The sequence below is a fragment of the Brachyhypopomus gauderio genome, chromosome 9, assembly GCF_052324685.1.
Source record: "Brachyhypopomus gauderio isolate BG-103 chromosome 9, BGAUD_0.2, whole genome shotgun sequence".
Lineage (NCBI taxonomy): Eukaryota > Metazoa > Chordata > Actinopteri > Gymnotiformes > Hypopomidae > Brachyhypopomus > Brachyhypopomus gauderio.
This window is the reverse complement of record NC_135219.1, coordinates 12,827,858-12,851,019: the sequence shown is the minus strand read 5'-3', so window position 1 is coordinate 12,851,019 and position 23,162 is coordinate 12,827,858. Positions and strand designations below refer to the sequence as shown.

Genomic DNA, 23,162 nt, shown 5'->3' with positions numbered 1-23,162 from the left:
TTGCCCCATGTGCTGTTCGCGTATAACACCACTGTGCACTCCTCCACAGGTTACAGTCCTTTTGAGTTGATGTTTGGACAAAAACCACATCTTCCAGTTGATGCATTGCTGGGAACTCATCCAGAAGGTCAGCTTGAGGTCCCTGTGGAGGACTGGATTACAAGACACCAGGAACATCTTCGGTCAGCCTATGAGTTGGCAGGCCGCCATCTGCAAGAGGCAGCGGCCCAAAGAGTACAGCAACAGCCCAAGGGAAATGTTGACCTCCTGCCGCCAGGTACAATAGTGTACAAGAAGAACCATGTGTTGGGTAGGCATAAAATTCAAGATGTGTGGGACGCTAAGAAGTATGTGATAGTGAAGTGCCTAGATGATGTGGGACGGGTGTACACAATTACACCTGTTGAGGGTGAGGGCAGGAGGCATAATATTCATCGGACAGAACTACGAGTGGCTCCAGGGCCAACACCTCAGGTGGTCCTTGGCGAAGGAGAGGAACGGGTCCCTTGCCCAGGGAGTAGGACCGAGGCACAGGATGATCAGGATGAAGAGGATGACTGGAGTGGCCCAGTAGTGGTAGTGGCACCTCGTGATGCAGACCTAAGAGTGCAACCTGCGACTGTAAGGCCCCCAGCACCATCATCTGAACCTGGGGAAGCAAGAGAGGAGCGCAGTTCCGCTCCAGCCGCTAGACCAACAGCTGAGTTGACCCCAGTTTCCTGTGCTCCCCCAGCCACCGTTGGCCCCGTCCGTCGGACTGGCAGAGCAACGGCTGGACTCCACTCTAACCCGCACCACCTTCCTCGGGCTTTTGCGGCCCAAGGTAATGGGCAGGTGGGGGCTGCAGTTCACCTTCAGGTAGATACTATTCAAGCCTATTTTAGACCATGGTGTTAGATTAGTTGCCGCCGGGACGGCGACTTCTTAAGTGGGGGTGGATGTAGCCTGTGGGACTTAGTCCCAGTGGGGAAGGAAATGGAGGGGCACTAGGACCCAGCAGGAAGCATCAGCGTTTTGGTAATCACGTAATGTGGATATAAGGAGCTCCCTCGATACCCGTGAGGTGCCGCCATTGTGGAAACGTGTGCTCGGAACGCGAACGGAGTTTGGAGTTGCCGACTTTGCCGGGTTCGTGGGTTGATCGCTTGTACGCAGGAGAAACGCTGGATGCAGTACGGAGAGTTTGGGCTGCTGACACAGTCATTGATATTGGGGGAGAAGATTGGAAGTGCAGTTGTCCGGGGAGGCTGCAGAGGAGTGGAGACGCGCCTGTGGTGCAGCCGCTGTTTTTTTCCCACCTTGATTTGTGTTTGTGGTGTGTAGTACAACACCTACAACGAACTCTACAGATTTTTACTTTATATTGGGCATTATTGTCGATGTAAATTAGTCATAGTTCTGCATTGCCAGTTAGGTGAGCTCTATCTGCTTTGTATTTTATTTTAAATAACCAGCTGTAATTGTTGTATTTTAACAGCCCCTTTTTATGTAAGACTCTATAGCTGGGTCCCTTTTTTTGGGTTGTCTGGTGGTTGGCAGTTCACTTTAGCCCAGGGTTGTGTGCTGTGCTTGGGGTGTTTGAAACAGTTTACGTTTGAAAGTCTGGGGAGTGGCATTGCGCACTTGGGTATGTGTCCAAATTGGAGGATGCAGCTAATGGTTGCAGTGATTATTTTCTTGTACCTGGGCTATGCGTAGCTGCCACCCACGGGACCCATTTGAGGCTGTACCTAGTGTTACTATCTTAGAGTCTTTTAACCTTGGGGTTGTGATGTCATCGCTCCTTCTTTTACATTTGTTATAATAAAAGTGTTATCGTACCTACAGCTGTGTGATCACTGTATGGGGATCATCACGGGGAACCATTACGATTGGATGGGGCTTTTCCCCCCCCTTTTATAATTCGGGAGTGGCGTAGTTTACATTCGTTTGGGTTACATCGGCTACAACTAGGTTATAATAACTAACAACTATAGTTAAACAAAAATGTTTCAAATAACTGCAACTGAATAAAGCTTGTATCATCTGTTGTACAACTTGTAGCCAAAATGAACCTACATTTCAAGCATAAAACAACCCAAAAAGAGAAACACTAAAACAATTTGGTAAAATATACTAAATTACATTTTCTAGCACTGCCCATTTGCTGAACGTTGTCTCTGTACTTGGATTACGGATCTCGCTCTCTGCGCGTGGAGGAATGGGTGGATTACAGTCGATATAAACTACACAGAAATAAGCAAACAAACAAATATAATCATACGGCTCCCTGAGGTGCGACTCGGTTCCTTTCGTTAATTTTAAAGAGCTGGGGTGAGTTTCCCGAAACGTTCTTAGCGCTAAGTACTTCTTAACCTCATACGTTTCATACGAGGTTACGAAGTACTTAGCGCTATGAACGTTTCGGGAAACCCACCCCTGTTCAATAGAATCGGATCGTTCGTGAACCATTACCATCAGATTATCGAAATCAGATTATATCAGGTTTATCTTACAGTGGTAGACAGTTAACGAGAACGATGCAAATAAAAAAATATTACAGATTATGATAAAAAATGTCAAATATTTATTGAAAAATGTGAAAGTAGCATTAAGTACGTCATGGGAATAGTGTGTAGGCCTGTCACCATTACACAAGAGAAAAGCTCTCCCACATGGAAGGAGAGATATATGCCTGATTCAGGCTGAAAGTGTGGGGTCTGAATTACTGCGCTACAACAGTTACACAGCGCGATGGCGGTGGAGCGCAAGCGTGTCAGAGTGTGACGTCAATGTTCTGGCCAGAGTCACTGATGACGCAGGGCAAGACACAGTAGACATCACACATCACACACGTGGGCACAAAGACCATCATCATTACAACTGCGCTATCCTCATACTGTCGTGGTATGCAATGATTGCTAGTCCTCTGGGTGACAGTTGTGTGTAAAAAGCAGAGAGGCTAGATCTGTTTTAGCTTTGAAGGACAATACAATAAAACAAAACAAAACTCTTTTAAGTTCAGTAATAAATAATAAGACATGCTTTCATTAGTTTAATTGGTAATAAGAAACATTATATAATACCAGGAGTAGTTTTTGTCACTGTAAAGCCTCCCGTAGCTGTGAATTGGCCTGGAGATATGCATGCAGAAATGGTGAACAGCATTTCACGTTGTACCTACATGTCGATGGTCTGGAAAGCAAACTAGATGCACGGAAGATTGCCTTAATGGCGTTACTTCAAGCGAGAGGTCGATTCAGCAGATTAATCTTTGAGCAAGTGAATGACAAAGATAAATATGACAATGTCAAAAAAAACAAATTTCCTGGTAATGGCCGAGTAATCCGCCAAGGCCTCCTAGAGTTCACATGCGAGAACTACAAGATGATAAAAAGTCTTCATAAAGCACTGTCTCTACAGACCCTAGTCTCTCATGGCCTTGCTCCTTGAATATGTACATTTTTAATATCCCTTGTTATAGCTCTGGTCAGTGTTTTAGTTTAGGTTATCATCTGTTTTGTATATCTGTCCAGTGTGCCAGTTTCTGTTGGTATGTCACGTGCACTCACCAAGACTAATTCCCTGTGTTATTATAATATATCATTAACATCTGGCACACATACTTTTTTGTAATAAAACCCACAATATGCATAAACACATGATATGCAAACATTTAGAACAAAGTAATGTGTAAATATATTCTCTCTGGCCACTTTATTAGGTCTCTCTTGTACTGGGTTGGACCCCCTTTTGCATTCATAAAAGCGTTAATTCTTCATGGCATAGGTTCAGCAAAACACTGGAAACAATCTTCAGAGATCTTGGTCCATATTGACACCATCACACAGTTGCTCAACATTTATTGGTTGCACACCCATGATGCAAATCCCATGTTCCTCCACATCCCAAAGATGCTCTGTTGGATTGAGATCTGGTGACTGTGGAGACCATTTGAGTACAGTGAACTTGTTTCTGACATTATATATTATCCTGCTTGGACGTAGCCATGAGAAAATTGGTATGCTGTGGTCATAAACAATACTCAGCAACAATAGTCAGATTGGTGTTTAAACAACGTTCAGTTAAAGTGGGCCAAGAAAATATCTCCCCCACACCTTTACACCACAAACAACCTAAACTGCACATGCAAGGCAGGGTGGATCCATGCTTCCATCTTGTTTACACCAAAGTCTGACCCTACCATCTGGATGTCACAGCAGCAATCGAGACTCGTGTGACCAGACACTGCTGTCCAAATCTTCTGTTGTCCAATTTTGGTGAGCCCATAGAAACTGTTGCCTCAGTTGCCTGTTCTTAGCTGACAGGACTGGCATCTGGAATGGTTTTCTGCTGCTGTAATCTGCTTCAAGGTTTGATGTCATGCCTTCAGAGATGCTCCTCTGTATGCTTCAGTTGTAACGAGTGGTTATTTGAGTTAATGTTCAGCTCAGACCGGTCTGGCCATTCTCTGACCTCAGACATCAACAAGGAACTTTTGTCTAGAGACCTGCCGCTTACAGGACATTTTTTTTCTTTTTCGGACCATTCTCTGTAAAAGAGATGATTGTGAGCATAAATCCCAGTAGATCATCAGTTTCTGAAATACCAACAACCATGCCACATTCAAAGTCACCTAAATTACCCGTCTTCCCCATTTTGATGCATGGTTTGAACTTCAGCAGGTCGTGCTGGCCTTGTCTACATGCATAAATGTATGGAGATGTGATTGTTTAGATATTTGTGTTAACAGTTGAATATGTGTAACTAATAAAGTGAGTGTATAGTATCTCACATAATAAGCAAAGCTGTGTAGAAACAGCACAACTAAGATTACAAGTGTTTACATGCCAGAAATGCGAAAATTAAATGTTTATGTGTTCCATAAACAACCTTGCTAGAGCAGGTTTGTATATTTGCAGATGCTCAGGCCGCCCAGCAGGTGGAGATGCAGGTAAAACAAATTTTTTGTGTACAGCCAGCTTCTTTAAATAAAAATGGTAACATTAATTAATTGCTAATTAACAGGTGATATGTAACAATTTACATGCATCAGCATCTGCTAATAAAAGCATAAACACACTGCACATTTTGTTAGGTTGCATCTGTGATCTGGTCAAGACTGATTGACATAATCTGTTGAATAACCATGATCTTGCTCATCTCTAAACCAATATATCCGATTTACATTTACAGATGGCCTTTGTCATTTGTGCCTATCAGGGCCTACGTTTCAGTAATCCTGGAAACATTGTTCTATTATCCAAATATCTTGCAGTCCAGATTCAGATGCTCTTGAGATGTTCAGATCTACTATCTATTATACATTCTGTGAACAGATGCAAAGCACTTTGTAAGTTGCTCTGGATAAGAGTGTCTGCTAAATTCCCCAAATATAAATGGAAATGTCTTGATTCTAGATAATGCAGTGTATATAATACATGAACTGCATTGTCGTGCCATATAAGCTTTTATTTATGATTTTATGAATTCTGTTATGTTCTGATAAATGTAACTAAAACAGATCTGTCAGATATTTAGCAGCCTTGACTGAATCTACCATTCATGCTTCCCCCACCTTGTCCCTGTTCTCCAGTCTTAAGAAACCAATGGAGCATCAAATAAATGATTTAATGGAAACTGACAAGTAAGTACAGAATATATGAACTCAGCCAGCTCAACTTCTAATGAATGGTTCTACTATGAAACTAAAGCACAGTTACTCTGCATGAACTATATATCAAATATACTTCCGTCCTTGAAGTTATCAGTGATGTGTTATGAAGACAATGAATCAATAAATCAGTTTTCTTTTATTGATGCACCAATTTTAGAACTCGCTGCAGCAGTGACATGATGTGCATCCATTTACTCCGTCTATTAATCATACATCTTTATGGAATATATTGGGTTTAGATGTATAGCAGATTAAATAAAAATGCAATTTAAAATACATTTTTCTCCAAGATGAGACATTCCTAGGCAAAGCACAATTATATGCCAGAAATGTTCACCACACACATAAACTTTGGTCCGAGTAAGCTCTTAGCAAACAATCTGAAAATGTCATTCTGCAAAGTCTATAACGGTGCCTGGAGGAACGTGTTGCTAAGGTGCAGGGAGGGAAGCTTTTCCTGCTGCATTGGTACTGCTCTTCCACAGAGCAGGCTGGCTCCCCCTTCTACTCTGCCTGACTGTTCATTCTGGCATCTCACATCCTGCATGGCCACCCACTGAGTCGGGCCCTGCAGAAGACCCACATGACGCCTCTCCACTCCTCCACATACCAAAAACCTGGGCAGCAGGACAGAGGTAGAAATGCGTTCACGGAGAGAGAAGCTGGCATTTGAAATGTTTAGTACTTTTTAACTAGTCTTCTTTGAAGCCCTGCATGTTAATATATAACAATTTGAATCGGATTATAAATGTGTAAGTATTAGGAAGATTGAGACAGAAATGGAATTAGACGCAGCATTAGGTGCAGCAGACATCTTCCTGCTATGGGGTCCTGAATGATTAATACAGCTGAAGGTAAAGTTTATGGCAAGTTCACAATAAGCAGCCTCACTAGAATAGATTCAGAGTCAGTTTCCTTTGCAGAGTAATGATGTAGAGAAGTAAGCGTGAGCTCTGCTCACAGAATTATCATTTAGTAATGTTCTAATTTGATTATTTATAGTACCCATGTTAAAGGAGAAAAGGGTTTATAGTAAACAAATCGTAACCTTACTGCATCGTCACCACATTAAAAGGCACAGCAACAGAAAAACATTAGAAAAATGTTAACCTTGATTTTAAAATGCTGAATCTTGTGATGGACATGAAGCATGACAATGTGGCCATATTTTATGGTTTACCTTCTTTACAATTAAGTTTCCATTACTACTTACTTTCATTCTGTCATGGATGATACAGATCTTCCCAAACGGAGCAAATACAATGACAAACATTCTTATTTCAGTTTTTTTATTCCGACATACTGACCTGCTACAGTAGCATTGCATAGAATATGACTGATGCTTCATTATTTACAAAACAGAAAGCTACAAACCAAGCTACAGAGCACAGTCTGAGAACAATGCAAGTCAGGGTGCAAAGTCATCAGTCCATTATTTAAAAATGTATTTATATAAAGTTAAACATACAGGTATCATTTTCAAATAAGTCAAACAGCGCGGTATATTCATATTGCACTTGGGACAGAAGTGACATTTGAGGTTTCGCCATCTTACAATTTCATTAGGATATTTTATTCACCTCACTAAAAATGGCAAACAATTTTTTAAAGCTAGTCATTCAATGCTTTTGAAAACAGCAGTTAAGATTACACCAAGAAACAGTCTTTAAATGGTGTATCTATATTTTCTTTTAAAGGAATATTATGTGCAACTGGTGCTTTACTATGAAACTTCAAAAGGGCAGTTCAATAGTCAAGCTATGTACATTAAATGGCTGTGAGATATGTGCTATGACTACAATGGCATTAACAAAATACCATCCCATCCATGTTTCAGTAGGCTAGATGAATCAGGCAGCTGTTTTTTGCTAATACATTAAAAGCAAAAGTACTTGGGTTTGAGAGAATAGCACTGAATAAAACAAGTAAATCTTGACATAATTGTGTCTGTCAACAAGAAATGTCTAATAAAATTACACCAGTAAGGCTAAACATGTGTTTTACCCCAATGCGGTCAGTCATTTCAGTGTGAATACAGTGTACGGAGCTGCCAGATTAAATGCCTGGTCAAAGGAAGATGATCCAAAAGAAACTCTAAAAGGATTCCCACAGGCATTCAGAAAGACTTAGCACAGTTTCATACTCTTACAAATACTTTCAATCATTAAAAAAAAAATTCTGAATTTGCTATTTACACACATTATATAATTATTACTCAGAAGATAAAGCAGAAATCCTGCTACAGAACAAAATCACCCTCCATAACAAAACATTCATTTTTTTTTTACAATTATTCACTCTTAAATAAATGCAATAAATTATCAAAATTTTTGGTCAACAGACCGAAAGGAAAAAAAAAAAAAGCAGACAAAAAATAAATATACAAATATATATTTATATAGTCACAACAAACAAAAGATCAAGCTTACAAAGCTTAAAAGCTATACACTTTGATACACAGCTCTCAGCACTTCAAAAATAGACCACTTGGAAATTGCTGATGGGTGATTTATATAAGTCTCTGGTTTATTGTTGTTTACCACCTCTTATCTCAAAGCATGTTCTCAAAAACTGAGTGTAAACTTCATTATGGGTCAGATTTCTCTGTAGGTCTGCCTGTCTTATAACTGGTGGGGAGAGGACGTTTGTGAGCCTGAGTTACAGGGACATGGGAGAGTCAGTTTGACGTTTATGTTGAACATTTTGAAAGACGAGCGCTAAATAATGCCACTTCACCACCACTGTCTTCCACCAAACCACCTCTGACTTCAGGTAATTTTGAATTTCAAGATGTCTCGACAGCACAGCCTAGGTTACAGTCCTGAGCAGGGAAGACGTTCTGCTCTGGGCAGCTTGAGATTCTTACGCAAACGAACACTGATTGGTTTAAGAAGAGAATGAAGCCCTTGTGGGGGGAGGGGCTCGATACTGACACACACAAATGAGCACGCACACACAGACACATACCAGCTGTTGTGAAACCCTTAATGTTGCCTTTTCCACATGCAAGAGTCGCCACGTGACAGGAGCTTCAGGCTTTGACCCCTACCCCCCCCCCCCCTCCTCTCCCTTCTGCACGTTATCCCTCCCCCCACACCAGCCCAGCGCCCCTTTAGGCCTAACATCATATACTACAGGACGCCTCCTTAGACATACTCAAACAATATAGAACAAACAAACAAAAACAATTTAACCCCGACCAAGGTCTTTTTGTGCAAGCCCAACCAACACCATACCTCAACATGATAGCCACACCACAAGAGTGGAGAGCTTGGAATATGCAATCCTGACTGACTCAGCATGACCAGAACACATGCATCCACATTCGGTTGTCGTTTGTACATCACTGGTCATCTTTGAACAGGGGTTGGGAACAGCTGTGCACACAAGACAGGTTGTCTTGTTTTAGTTGTTTGTTTTTTTTTAATCAGACTATGGATTCAACCGATGTGTGAGAAAGAAGAGCCCAGTAAATACGAGAAGAGTGGCTTAGATAAACAGGTTCAGGCAAGTCCATGTGTGGATCCACAGTGTGTACTTCTGCCAGTCTTCATCCTCCATCATAGGCACCAAGTTCATATGAGGGATTCAATGTCCGTGTCCAACAATCATGGATGTGTAAAACGGGGTGAAAAAAATTGCCTTGAAAAAGGTAAAAGATTTGTCCACCAGGAGCAACAGCAAAACATTATTCCACTCAAAACATCCAAAAAATTGAAAGCAAAATACAGGACACATTCTGAACAGAAAGGGATGTGATGTTACTGTGGGCTAAATCAGAGGGGAGTGAGGGTTCGAGAGTAGTTAATTCACTCCGTTGTAACTGTACAGGGAAAAAAGCTTGCTCTTGGGTTTTGAGAGGTAGTGTGAAAGTTGAGTGTGCATGTGACGATGCACCAAGATCACGGATAGTAAATACAACACTTGAGGAAATCTTAATGGATCAGTTCACAAAAATAAAAGCATTACATCACTTCAAAAAGTTAACACGTCCAACTTGATCAACATACAGTTTTCCATTTTCTTTCATCTTCGAAGTTGACACAACAGAGTGCCATTCTGGTATAAATAAGTCTCACGGGTAATACGTTTTGATTCCTGAAGTCCCTGCATATACATATTTTAGTTAAATACGAAAGACGGCGGTCTCAGCTGGACCACCTGAAAGGTCAGAATAATGTGCATTCATCCTACAGTGTGTGTGTGTCATGCTAGTCGTTTTTCTTATAAATATTAGTTTTACTGTATAAAAATAAATTTAAAAATTGTTTTAAAAAAAGGGAAATATTTTAATATCCCCTTGAAAACATTGGGATGGCTATCTGAGAGAAAACTGTGGAGAGTGGTTTAAGAGTGCACGAGGATCTCCATGATGTGGTCCAGGTCGTTGAGGTCAGAGAGGCAGAGCTGCAGGGGACCGCTGGGCGTGCAGCTGGAGCAGTTCTTCAGGCCGTCGTCTCCCAGCCCAGATGCCGCACTACCGCCTCTCGGCGCAGGGACTGCCAGAGCAGTGATGTCAGACGAATCGTACATGGACGTATCAATGTCCTCAAAGATGTCGTCTAGCGCGAGGTCCGTCAGGTAGCCGGTGGAATTCGTTATCTCGAACGAGCCAAAGAGCGAATCCGACGGACGTGCGTCTGCCTCGTCTGAGGGGGGCGGGTAAAACGGCTTGATTTCTGCACAGACCATTTGGGTCTCGCCGCCCGTGACGGGCGTCGGCGACGAAGAGGGGGACAGTTCCCCGGCAAAGGGCGGAGGAAAGTCTAAGGATGCGGGTGGCAGCTCAGGGACATGACGTGGGGTGGGAGCGTGAGGAAACGAAGGGGCAGAAGGGGCCGGGGGCGGGCAGGCCCCCCCCTCCAGTCTCATTTCATGCTGGATCTGCCGGAGGGTGTTGGCCAGCAGCACCGAGCGGTGGAGACTGGGTTCGGCACGCTGCTGGCAGCTCTGAAGTTTGTCCAGGCACAGGTCCAGCACCAGCTGCCTCTGCAGGGGGTACGGCAGACCCAGAGTGGGGTCCTCACACTCACTCACCTTGCGCTTCACCCCACGGCCCAGTACATACCTGCAGCGGAAGAAAGAGGGATGCTGTGAGAAATACTACACATCAAAACATTGTGCGCAGTAACAATTAAAACGGTACAGTACTGGAATGGTTTCTAATGCTTCATGAGCACTGCCTTATCAAGGGTTGGTAGAGAAGACAAAACGTGTAGGTACTCATCTGAAGTCAATGGACACATGCAGTCTGGTCAAGAGACCTCAAACTTCAAGTATGCAAGTCCAAACTCTGCCACGTTACTCTAAATCACTACTAAAAACTGCTATCGAACATACGCAACACACGACAAGCACACAGCGGGAATCGCTACTCACACAATACACCTGCTCCTCCCCCTACATCAGAGTGAACAGTGGAAGTGTGCGTGGTCATGGCTGCAGTAAGCATGAGAGGGAGCACGACCACAGCCAGAGCCTCCTTCTCACAGTAGGGAGTGTGGGCGTGTGCTACATATAAATGATCACCCCTCTACATCTAACCCATTCACTTTTTTGGTCAGGACTGCTACATAGCTCGTTCCCCAAGATTGTCGCGCAATAAAAGCTATGCAGAGAGCAAAGCTTCTCCTGCTCTAAAGATCCCCACAGGGCGAAAACAAACTAGCAAACTAATGCAAAATAAATGAACAAAAACTGCGTGCATTTATTCAGTATTACGACAGTAGCTGTACCATCACGCAGTCACTTTGCCTTTTTCTTTCTTTTTTTTTGCACACAGATCATGGATAGAGGGGGTGTAAATGGAAGAGGCCGTCCACGGCTGTGTGCACTTGCTGTAGCGTGGGTGGCTCAGCCTCCTCCATCCATCCATCATGCTGTTGCGTGCAGGAAGACATCCCCCACAGCTCTGGACGCAGACTGCTCCTTTTTACTGCGGGGAGCAGAGGAAGCGGCGGGAGCCCGGAGGAGCCCATCCTTTGTGTTGCGCACAGAGACGGATCCGTTTCAACCGCAAATGCGCTTCGGGACGGTGCTAAAAAGACCGAATCTGAGCCTTTTTGGTTGGAGAGGACGCAGATTTAAAAGTAGAACTCGGGACGTTGCCGTTCACCCCACAGGTCTGATAAACTAGGCCATTTCCATGGCGAACCACATGATACGAGTCAGGAAAACATGTCTGCGCTTCGTTGCGATGAAGACGATTATAAGAGGGCGTTTATTTAAGCGGAACGTTGGGATATTTGTCTGGGTATGTGTGTTTAGCAGTTCTCAACTGTGTCACATTGTGGCTAGCGGTTATATAACCACCCGCACCAGCACTGCATGTCCGACTCATTCCCTTTCAGATCTGTGCGCTTTCCCACCCAACAAAGATGGCACAAGGTTTGGAAAGGGCACAGCTGAATTCCAAGAGGAACAGAGAGCAAACTTGAAGGAGCTGCACAATACTGCAGCTCAACTCAGTCAGCAACAGCAAGCTATAAATGGAACAGGAGAGCACTGAACAGAGTCTACTGAAAAATGGCATATTACAACCATTTTAAATATCCCTGCAGCCGCACAGTGCAAGCTCCAACTCCAACAGCCAGCCACACAAAACTAAGCGACAAATAATTTGGTAAGAGTTACACGTAAATACACAGGCTTTGCCAGTAACATCATATGGCATAAAATCTCTGATTTTTGCCTTGGTTCGAATAAACCCGGTCACATGTTTTTGATAATCGAGCTGCAGACACGACTGGTTTGGTTCCTCACGCAAACCATTGCGAGAGCACGATTTAAACGGGGGCTCCGTCATTAGACTGGCCTCTCTGGCCTGCTTACCATGGCAACAGCAATGGACGAGAGGCTAGGGCTTGAATGACATGTAGGTGCCCCCCCTCCTTATAAAACAAATAAATAAAATGAAGGACATAAAGACAGGAGCCAAATGGGACAATCAAAGTAGCGATGATAAACCTGGAAAAACAGTTTGCAACACAGAGCATGCTCAGTACATCTCTACTCCATGTACATGATCGTTTCCTAAATTCATACATGACCAATAACTATTAAACCATAAAGAGGGATGCATTAACTAAAATTAGGCAATACCTTGTTAGGCAACAATTCTGACAAATGTTTTCACCAATTAAATTACAGTAATGAAAAACAACCCCATCTTTTTGCTATTATTGCCCCTATTGTAACAAAAATAACGAATGTAAACAACCAAAGATTCATTTATGTGTCAAACTATTCTAAGCAAGCAAACAAATGCATAAGAATGTGCACGAAAGTGTATTTATATAATGAATACTTATTTGACTGGAGTAATTATTCTGCAAACAAAAAAAAATCAATTTTTTTCTGAATTACAAAAGAAGGGGGAAAGTTGTTTGTCATGTGACACTTTTTAGCTGCTACACAAGTGAGGTAGATCTTGCATTAAGATTTTATTTTATGCAACACTTAACATTTAAAACAAGTGCATGTTTGTTTGGTTCGGGAAACAAAATATAGTCACACTATCACAGACATCCTTATTCTGGACAAGCATTTTTTCACTTGCTACTGAACGGTCACATGGACAGGAGCATTGTACCCAAACATTCTTTTGCAGACTTAAAATATGTTGGCCAAAATAAAGAATCTTTTCAAACGGAGCTACAAAAAATTGGTCATTTGGTTTGTGTGGCCAATGATTAAAATGTAGTCGTTTCTATTATATGTGTTTAACTATCCATGGATTTGACTACTTATTCAAAATGAATGTCTTCACCTTTATTTAACCAAAAAAGATGCTAAAGATAATTTGCTAAATATCCTCACTGATATAAATCAGCTAGAAGAGGTGGCTGGGGAGAAGGAAACCTGGGCCTCTTTGTTTAGGCTACTGCCCCATGACCCAGACCTGGATAAGCAGTTGTAAATGGATGGATATGTATAAATGATCATTTATCAACAAAGGCTCTAAATCTGAAGATTTCAGGAGAATCGCTTTAAAAACTCCAATTAGCTTCAACAGAATGTTCAAGTGAACCATTTACTTTTAACTTTCAACAATTTACTACCTTGAGTACAGAATAAAGCAATAATGTCATAAATCTAACTTGTTACACTAAAAAATCATTTTGCACATTGAAATCCAAGAAGTAAATCTTGCAATAAGAGTGTTTCTCTCGTTCCACAAGTGTTTTAAGTGAAGAAATAAGAAGTACGGTCCAGGTCCTACAGGTTCCCTGCTCCCTTTACCCAGGAGTCAGATGTGAAAGTGGCCAAGCAGTTACACTAATCATTTGATCAACTATAAGATTACAAAGTTAAGAAATGGTTCTGGGATCTACATTTGAATGCCATGGTTTCACATCATAGAACAGCCTTCATTGTCAAACTGCAGCCATTTTCTATCTGAAGTGTTATATATATATATTTTTAAGGAGTTGCAATTTCAGCATTCATTGTTAATGCACCACATACAAAAAAGTGGTTTATATGCACAAACAAGTAATGCAGACGTTTATAGACTACACATGAGCCTTTCCTGCTCCCAAGTAGCCCCTCTCATATCTCCAAAGCACAGTGGGTATCTCTCCATTGCTGAGAGAACAGAAGGGGAGGGGGGGGGGGGGAGAAGTAACTGAGCAAGAACACAAACACACAAGTTATGAAGAAAATCTGCAAGAGAATGCTCAAGCACATAAAAGTTTCAAGAAGCTGAAACAAAGAAAATGTGCCCAATACCTAGACTTAAATCAGACATAAGTAAGCACAAGCTATTCTATGTGACGCAGAGAGTAGAAGGAAAGGAATGAGAAGAAACTGTTCTGGGGATAGACTGAGTGGGAGGAAAAGGGTGGGTGGAGAAAAGTCTAGCAAATCCTAAATAACCAATGGGCGGGCAGGCTAGTAAAACGGAATGCCTTAATTTGGTCAATGACAAATACACATTGACCAAACTGAGTCACAGCAGCGAGATTGGTTAGTCACCTGCCTACACCAATATAATGTTTTAACAATCGGAGCTTCTGAAACTGAAACGTTTTGAAACTTAATAGACTACTAATGTGTAAAACAAAACTTTAAAAAAATCTCACTCCTTCTTAATCTTCTCTAGCACACTATCGGATGATCGTGCTTCCCTGCAATGGCCCTCGGCTATGTACCATACTGACTGCAGATCTTGGTGCTGAAATATTTAAACAGCAATAGAATTTTAGTAGAAAAATCCACAAAGTCAGTTTTCAGACCAACTAATCAAGTAGCGAATTTATTCATGTGCCCGGGAAGCCATTAAAACCCTATGTACTTTAAAAACTCAAGTACTATTTGTTTTAAGCATGTAACCTATACAGAGACAACAGTTTTAAACTTTACACACTGCTGCTTTTCTTTCGTAACTTGAGCTAATAAGACTTCAATCAAGCCAGTTAGGCGTCCACGGTGAACAAACGCCTTAGGAAGCCCGAAGGAAAGTTACAAGTGAACAACAGCCAGGTCGACGTGCCAGCTAGATACTTTCCTGTAAACTGCTAACTTAGAAAGTGAAAAAAATCGATCCACTCTCAAGCAAGTTTCCCTATGGGTGTGTGTTTTAAAAGACACACTAAACAAAGTGCCGGTCAAGTTTAGTCTCACCATTACCCAGCTATCGGAGGTGGTCAAATCCACCATATTACGCAACAGATCGACGCTTTTTATCACGAAAAGTGGCCACAAAAACCCGAGGCGTTTCGACGTTGTCGTCCACACATCCCAATTACGTGTGGACGTAAACGATACAGCTAGTTAATACCGTCCATCCTACTGGGTTAGCTCACTCACGACCAAGTTTGGTCCACTGCTGCCTTGCTTCAGTTAGCTAACCAGCTATATTAGCCGCCAGACGGGCTAATTAGCTGTATAGCCAGACACATACGAACATTTACGTGTAAAATAAGTAGTAGTCTTGTGTGGCAACACGACGACCATCGCCTGAATTCACCAACATCTGCTAGCTGGTTCTGTAGGAGTTTGTTTTTTTTGTTCACGTTGTTATTTTTAAAGCTACCTGGACGAGGAAAGGGCATCGTCTCCTTCGCCGGGTCCAACTTCCTTCTTCAGCACGGACACGACAGAGTCTACGTCCAGCCGACACATAGAGGCAGGATGAAGTCCTTTTTTCCTTTTCATGGATGTCTCCAATGGTGTAACGTCCCTCTGACCCATACCATAATGTTTCGCTGAATTCGCGGCGAGTACGTTATCCGGCTAGTTAAGACGAGTCGCACTAACGAGGCGAACTCTTTTTTTAAAAAGCCAGTACGCGCCGCTTCTCACCGAGGGGAACCGGATACGCAGTGAATTAGCCCAGCTAGCCTAGCTCACCAGCTGAGGTAGTTTCACCACACTGGATAGCTAGCCGGCTAGCTACAAATTATGATCTCAAAATTATGTTAGCTAGCTAACTAGGTAAAAAAAGTACAATTAAACAGCCCGAGGTCTTCGGACAACCCCTACATTCTCACGGCTGATTAAAAAAAAGATGTCCCGCCGACTTCGTTAGGTTGTTAAATTGTACATTTGACTTCTAATACGGACTTCAGACATTCTTCGCCAAACTGTGGTCGACCCCCGTCAGGATCGCGGACTAAACTGTTGGTGTGGCGAAGAAGCTACGGGAAAAGCGCTCAGCTGATTGACTGTAGTCAGGCGCGAGCGCGCCGATTGGTCCAATGAGATCTCAGGCCCGCCTAGTAACTGCGTGTCATTGGTGGGGGCCCGTTTTCTCTTCCTCACGACACATTCGCTCCTGCGCTAGCTGAAAACGTGACTACCCGAATTTACTGTAAAATATGCCACATATAGTAAGACGTTGCGTGCTTTGCAGCGTCGCACACGGCATTTGTACATGCATGATCTGATAACAATAGCATGAACAACTATAATTCATAGAATGAAATAAAAAAATAGATTTACGTCTGGTTAATGTGGTTATACGAGTTGGTTTTTGTAGTGTTTTACACATAAACATAATATGGAGAACTGATGAAACAACTGTTGTATTACCACTTTATTTCGTTATAATATTTCGTTATCCGGTTTAAGGGTGACGTGCTGATTCTCCGCTGACTATGACGTGAAATTATCGCTGGGAGAAACGTTCTTGCTGCATTTCACCATTTTACCATTCGAGACGCCGAGCTCAACTGCGTTACGGATACCAAAATATTACGTTCTTGCTGCTCGATCAAATGTATCAGGTATTCTGTGAGTACTGCGGCCTTTGGATATAATTTGATGTCATTTTCATTCCGCTTTCCTTCCAGCCGTGTCCTGTAAATGAGTTATGCACTTTAAAACTTCAGAATTCTGCTTATCGCGCCCAACTTAAACCTATTCCTTCCTTTCCATACGGCCGAGTCAATAACCAGTTTGGTTATTTTTCGGCATTGCAGTAAAAAGTCAGGAATCTGTATGTTGATCCCAATTCTGTCATAAACTACAGTATTAAAAACCGAACTTAAAGCTTGTGTATAAATATACTCGTGTTTTACTGTACATTTACATATAGAATATACTCAGAATTGGAGAAAAAGTTAAAAAGTTAGAAATACCTACAGCAAATAAAACAATTTTCATCTCATCCAGTTAATACGTGTAGATTATTTCATCTTTTCATCAATCGGAATCAGAATACTTTATCCCCAAGGGGAAATAACAGTCAGTCATTGCTTCTATCCAGCATTGACATTATAGGGGCATGTAGTTTGTGAAGTTGGAACACTATGTAGATAGGAAGACATTTTTGTGGAGGACTACACCAAGATGTTGAGGGATATAACTTAGCTGCCAATAATCTTTACTAAGGCAAATGTGAGTAATAATTAACATAAGGACAATATGCTTTTAAAATTGTACCTTTTATTAAAAATGTTATAAAAATGCTACAATGCACATATAAAATGTTTATACTCTATTCTAGATCATAATTAAAAATGAAACTGACTTCGAGGGCAACGAGTTCCCCTCAATTGTTATGTACTGCTTGCACAAATCAATTCATTATATGCAAGAATTCCTTTCAGACATGACCAAACAATTTCTGTAATTAGAAGACATTTTTCAGTGGAAACACTGTCTTCCTTCTGACTGCAAATACAAATTCAATACTGTATTTTAAAATGTGCTGGAACACTTTGTGCATAGTAAGTGTATTGCAACACTCAATGCATAGGATCAGAGAAACAGTATAGATATCACAAAGGGCTGGGAAGGCTACGTTTAGACAGCAGATTGCATCTCTGATTTGTTTTTATTCTGTACCTGATCACATACGTGTCCAATGAACACACCGTAAGAAAGTAATTACTTACTTCGGTCATAAAGTTTGTATACAAGGGTGGTATAAAAAAAAGAACTGAAAAAAATATTGTATTCTATTCACTTGTGATTTTTAGTCTCTGAAGATCGGTTGAACATGGTTGTACACATGCAAAACACTTTGTTGCTTGTCTAAACGTAGCCCAAATGAGTCAAACCCAGTTATTTTTTTATTATCTTTTGGTAAACTTAGGTCACCACTCAAAACCACTAATTAAACTAGGGACTGGTGCAATTCCCATAAAAATCACCAGTCATTAGTCATGTTATTGGTTTTCCAAATGGTCAGAATTTTGATAAAAGTGTGGAAGAATCAGACCCTTTGAGTCTGACTGAGCTGAAAAGCATATCTTGCCCTGAGTTTGACCAAAGCCAATACTCAACATGTTTGCAGCAAATAAATAAAATAAATTAAAAGTCATAATATAGAATGGGCTGGACCCACTATTCTTCATTTGTTGGTAAGACAAATATAAGAACACTTTGACTTCTAATAGAAAAACAAGAGTCGTAGCTGAGCTGATTGACAGCCTATTGCCAAGATCAGAGGGGAAAGAATGCTGGGTGCCAAAATGCACCTAAACGTACTACAGAATAAGCCATGCATCACTGTAATCATTACTGCCATTTCTGAATCCTGAAAAGAGTAGAAGCTCTTAACCTTCAACCGTTTCAGAAAGTGGAAGACCACTAAAAATAAATGAACATAGACATAGATATCTGATCTGTCCATTTTAAAAACAAAATGCTGAAACTAAGAATCTACAGTAACAGTTAACAAGTAGTATCTATTGTAAAAAATATATATATATATTTTATATACATATTTTAGACAATTTCATCTTTTTATGAAAATATCTTTTACATTTTTGTATACATCTTGTTCTGCTCTCCAACCATGTAGTGTTAATGACTAAGAAATAAATAAAAAAACCATTTCTGGACATACAAATACAGAAAGAAAACATTAAAAACATACAAAGGGTATGCAAATAAGATAACTATGGTCAGCTCATAAAATCAAGGCCATCCTTTACAAGACACAGACTCCTTTCCCTGAAAGGATTGCAGATTTAACTTGCTTCCCATAAGGGACAGAAAAGTCAGTAATGTTAAGAGAAGCATACAAGTCTCTGAAAAGACTCCTGACTAAGAACCAACAATGATCTCCATGATGTGGTCCAGTTCATTGAGATCAGAGCGACAGTTTGAGGGAGAACCTAAGGATGGGGGCCCATGAGAGGGCGACAAACTGTCCAACAGGTCATAAGGACCCATCTTGGGCGCACTCTGAATTCCTGTGAGCATGGTATCAAGGTCATAGTAAGAGGCGTCCACATCTGAAAACAACTCCTCCAGAGCAGAGTCTGGACCTGGTGCACCATTTTTTATTTCAAAGGTACCAAAAACCTGCCCCATGGTCTTTGAATCCTCACTGGCGCTCTCCTCTTCTTCGTCAACTTCATCGTCATCGTCATCATCTCCTGGACCAAGCCTGGAGCCATCGCTGGTCTCATCATCACTCTCCACCACTCTAAGCTCACCTGTCTCCCAACAGTGGCTGACACTCTCCGACAGGCAAACGTTAGACGCAGCATCACTGACCGATACAGAACACAACGTCTCATCGGCCACTACCTCCTCTTCACGACATCCTTCATAGCTGATGACGGAGAAAAGCTTAGGCTCAGCATCTTGCTCGCGAGACCGGCAAAGGACCTCTGTGGCCACCAGGCGTTCAGAGGGGCTCTGACTGCCACCACAGAAGGCTTCCGTGACTGCCTGCCAGCTGCCGTCGTGGGTCATTTCTTCTTGGATCTGCCGCACCGTGTTGGCGATGAGGACAGAGCGACACAGGTTGGGCTCCACCAGCATGTGGCAGAGCTGCAGCTTGATGAGGGACATGTCGAGCAGTGACTGACGCTGCAGGTTGTACGACGAGGACACGTTGGCACCACCCAGGCTGTCGTCCGACATCTCATCGCCATCATCGGAAAACTTGCGCTTGGTGCCTTTGGAGAACATGTCTACCCTGCAGAAGACCAAATTTTAAGACACTGGTCAGCACAAACATCTTCATTCACATCAAGTCAAATCAAACCAAAGTGTTACCACATGTTTTCAAGGATACCATATAATGGTAGTCAGAATGAAGTGATTAGGCTTTTAGTTTAACACAGTAACACTGCATCAGGCTAAGTCAGAGTTAACAAGGGGAAACTGATGGAACTGTTAAAGGAGGTGTGATTATCACTTTAATGCAAATATATTTCATACTTAAGGCAAATCAAATATAGTCAGTTGATGCACAGACTATATAAATGTTGTATAAATATGTTTTATTTGTACTGTCTGGGTAAATGTAACATTTAGACAACAGTACGGTTGACAGTACAACCATTCCATCCAGTTTCTATGAGTGAGCTAATTTTCACTGTCTTACATCACCACCCAGACACACTGAAATAGTAGTTAGCCTGTCATTTGTCTAAATGGTAACAAATAAGAATCCAGTGGTTGTCCACATGGTATAATCTCAAATTGGACGCAAATCTAATGAGATCCGTAATAGTGATCATAGTGTTTGTTATCAAACATGCTAAATACTGCATCTGCAAATCACATCTAAATACATTAGCATTACTGAATTGAGTTTGATCATTAATGTGATACTTATGGGTTTAACAAAACAAATATATATATATATTTTTTTTTTACATATTCAGTCACTTACATTCCAGACAGACTTGAGGAAAATTCAATTCACACTATGAATTTTCCACCTCACACAATGCAGTACCCCAGAAATTGTGTACTGAATGTCTCTGCACACAAAACTTGTGTTTTCCCCTAGTTTCTTTTTCTGTATAAGCTAATGAAAAAGTAAATTAAATCATTCCAGCCTCAAATTTGTACTTGTTTAATAAGTCATGTCAAAATGGAAACAACGGCTACTAGTCTAATAACAAATAAATACGGATATAAATGCAAAAGCCTCATTCGAGTGTGCATGATGCATACAAACAGCACAATTCCACACTAAAACTGTATGGGACCCAGACATCACTGAGCAATGTGACAGCTGGAATAAGTGTGGACAAACACATACTGAGTCTCCATGGCCAGTCTGCCAGGATCACAGAGCTTAAGAGAGACATACATGCAGCCAGAACAGGGAAAACACATGACACCACCCAACATGGCGAAACACATTGTCCGGCATCAGTTCATGACAGACTGTGAGTTTGCGTAGCTGTAAGGTAAGGGGGATGTCCATCGCCTATTTTAAATCAAGAAATGGTAGGTGACTATGGAGTGGAGAAACTACATGATTATAGATAAAAACATTAATGGAGTACATTTAGAAGATCAGGCATTCTTTAACATGTCAAATTACACTAGATACAAAAATCCAATAGGTCCGTTATCTACAAACGTTAAAATGCAAAGTATGTTTTATGTTAAGAGTAGTGTCTTAACATAATGGAAATGATTTGCCTGATCTTTGCTAATATCACACACAAACACACAATAGCTCTAACCCATAAAGCCACATGTTATGCGTATTTTCTGGGAGGGTTAGGATGAGCACATGGTGCTTTTCCTACCTGAAGCATGAGTGACATCCCAGCACTGTAGAGACAGAGACCAGAGTGCAAGCTGACATACATTCACAGTTAAACTACAACCAAGTCCTATGCTAGTGACTAGGCTTAACCTCTGGTTCAAACTACAACCAACAATAAATATCTGCCTTTTTTACCTAAAGTAAAAAAATAATAATAATAAATGACAATAATAAAACAAGAAAGTATTACAAAATAAGAATAAGACCAGTGGGTATATCTATAATGTCATTCAAGACGAGACAGGGATGTCCTAGATATGCCATGTATAACAACCCTGTTTTTTAAGCGAAATTTAACGCACAATCATAACCACATAAAATTACACTGAGATTTAGGTCTTGGGCTACTCCCGTAACAGCGACGTGCTTCATGCAGTTGAAAAAGCCTGGGTTTCGTGAGCATTTGGTGTAACTCTACCCCGGCCCGTACATCCTCTCCACGCAGGCTCCACCCTGGCCCGGCGCTCGCCCCCTCCCCCACCGCCCTGACGTGGACAATAACTAGGCTACCGGAGGGGGAAAAAAAGAGCTGGCTTACGGGAGCTAGTAGTTACTGACCGTACTGTGAAACAAGCAGCAGAAATACAGCTCCTCTAAGTCTAAGAAATAAAAAAATAAAATAAAATAACAGTGTGACTAACAACAATATCCTCATAGGAATTTAAACGGTCGTTTCATGCCTTTAATCCAGGCTGTGTGGGTTAGTACGCTGAAGTACGTGAAAGCACAACTCCATCCAGCTCGGTTGTATGGAAACGACAAAGATGGACGCCATTTTGATTTTCTCAACTAGCTGGCCAGCTTTCGTCATCTACCGGTTTGCTCATACAAAGCGACATCGCCAACGTTTAAGTAAATGTGGTGTAAATACATCGAAAAGGCACACGTGAAGCACACTCGAAGGTGTACGTGTAGGCGGTTAGCACAATGGGCAAATTGGCGAGAGTAGCTAACGTGAACCGAGCTGCCACTTCCGCAAACATGCCTCCGTTCGAAATAGACCGCGCAGTTAACCATCGCGTCTCGAGACAATCGCGCACTGGGTCGGAATCACACATGAATTAGATGCGCGCTATTATGCATCGCACGGCGCGCATCGCGGTGGTTCAAACTCACCTCGTAACTACTTTTGTTCTTTGGTGATGAGCGTCATAAGCGTTTTGTAGGCCGGGTGTAATATTAAAGGTGTAGCTCCCTCGGCCACTTCAACACAGATTGCAGTGAGCATACGGTTGCCAGCCAGGCGGCCAGCTGCGGCAGTGAAAGGGGTGATGGGGGCGGACGCTTGCATCTTGATAGACAGCAGGCCATCGTTTCATCTGTGGAACCCGAACAAAAGCTTCGATGGAATAGAAAGGTTCTACATTTACCTTTATTGTAATATTGTATTATTTTCAGGAAATAGCCGAGTACCTACACAGAAATTTAATCCACATAAGCATCACTTGATTTTGAATTGAGAATTTTTTTTACATTATTTATGTTAATAAAATAAGCAAATTCTAACCTATTTTGGATGCAGTTTGTTAA

At 41.6% G+C, this 23,162-nt stretch overlaps 2 protein-coding genes across 4 annotated transcripts; both read right to left on the bottom strand.

Annotated features, from left to right (window-relative positions):
* Positions 1 to 9,003: 9,003 nt before the first annotated feature.
* LOC143523110 (cell division cycle-associated protein 4) lies at positions 9,004 to 16,292 on the bottom strand. Its single transcript, XM_077017290.1, has 2 exons — positions 15,693 to 16,292; positions 9,004 to 10,724 (listed from the first exon to the last, which is right to left on the bottom strand). Exons 1-2 carry the CDS (start codon positions 15,848 to 15,850, stop codon positions 10,004 to 10,006), a joined length of 879 nt encoding a protein of 292 aa, XP_076873405.1. The 5' UTR covers positions 15,851 to 16,292; the 3' UTR covers positions 9,004 to 10,003.
* Positions 16,293 to 17,525: 1,233 nt separating this feature from the next.
* Positions 17,526 to 22,907, bottom strand: cdca4 (cell division cycle associated 4). 3 transcript variants are annotated; one of them, XM_077017286.1, is made up of 3 exons: positions 22,749 to 22,892; positions 21,613 to 21,637; positions 17,526 to 20,036 (listed from the first exon to the last, which is right to left on the bottom strand). In XM_077017286.1, exon 3 carries the CDS (start codon positions 20,027 to 20,029, stop codon positions 19,154 to 19,156), a length of 876 nt encoding a protein of 291 aa, XP_076873401.1. In that variant the 5' UTR covers positions 20,030 to 20,036; positions 21,613 to 21,637; positions 22,749 to 22,892; the 3' UTR covers positions 17,526 to 19,153. The 3 variants fall into 3 exon arrangements, with proteins under 3 accessions (XP_076873401.1, XP_076873400.1, XP_076873399.1); XM_077017285.1 differs by lacking the exon at positions 21,613 to 21,637 and having other exon boundaries at positions 22,749 to 22,907; XM_077017284.1 differs by lacking the exon at positions 22,749 to 22,892 and having other exon boundaries at positions 21,613 to 22,742.
* Positions 22,908 to 23,162: the final 255 nt, after the last annotated feature.

Coding starts and splice junctions, on each gene's coding strand:
- LOC143523110 (XM_077017290.1), bottom strand. CDS start 15,850: ATGGGTCAGAGGGACGTTACACCATTGGAGACATCCATGAAAAGGAAA. Junction 10,725..15,692: donor GATGCCCTTTCCTCGTCCAG/GTAGCTTTAAAA, acceptor CTTCCGCTGCAG/GTATGTACTGGGCCGTGGGG.
- cdca4 (XM_077017284.1), bottom strand. CDS start 21,671: ATGTCAGCTTGCACTCTGGTCTCTGTCTCTACAGTGCTGGGATGTCAC. Junction 20,037..21,612: donor GGATGTCACTCATGCTTCAG/GTAGGAAAAGCA, acceptor GGTCTTCTGCAG/GGTAGACATGTTCTCCAAAG.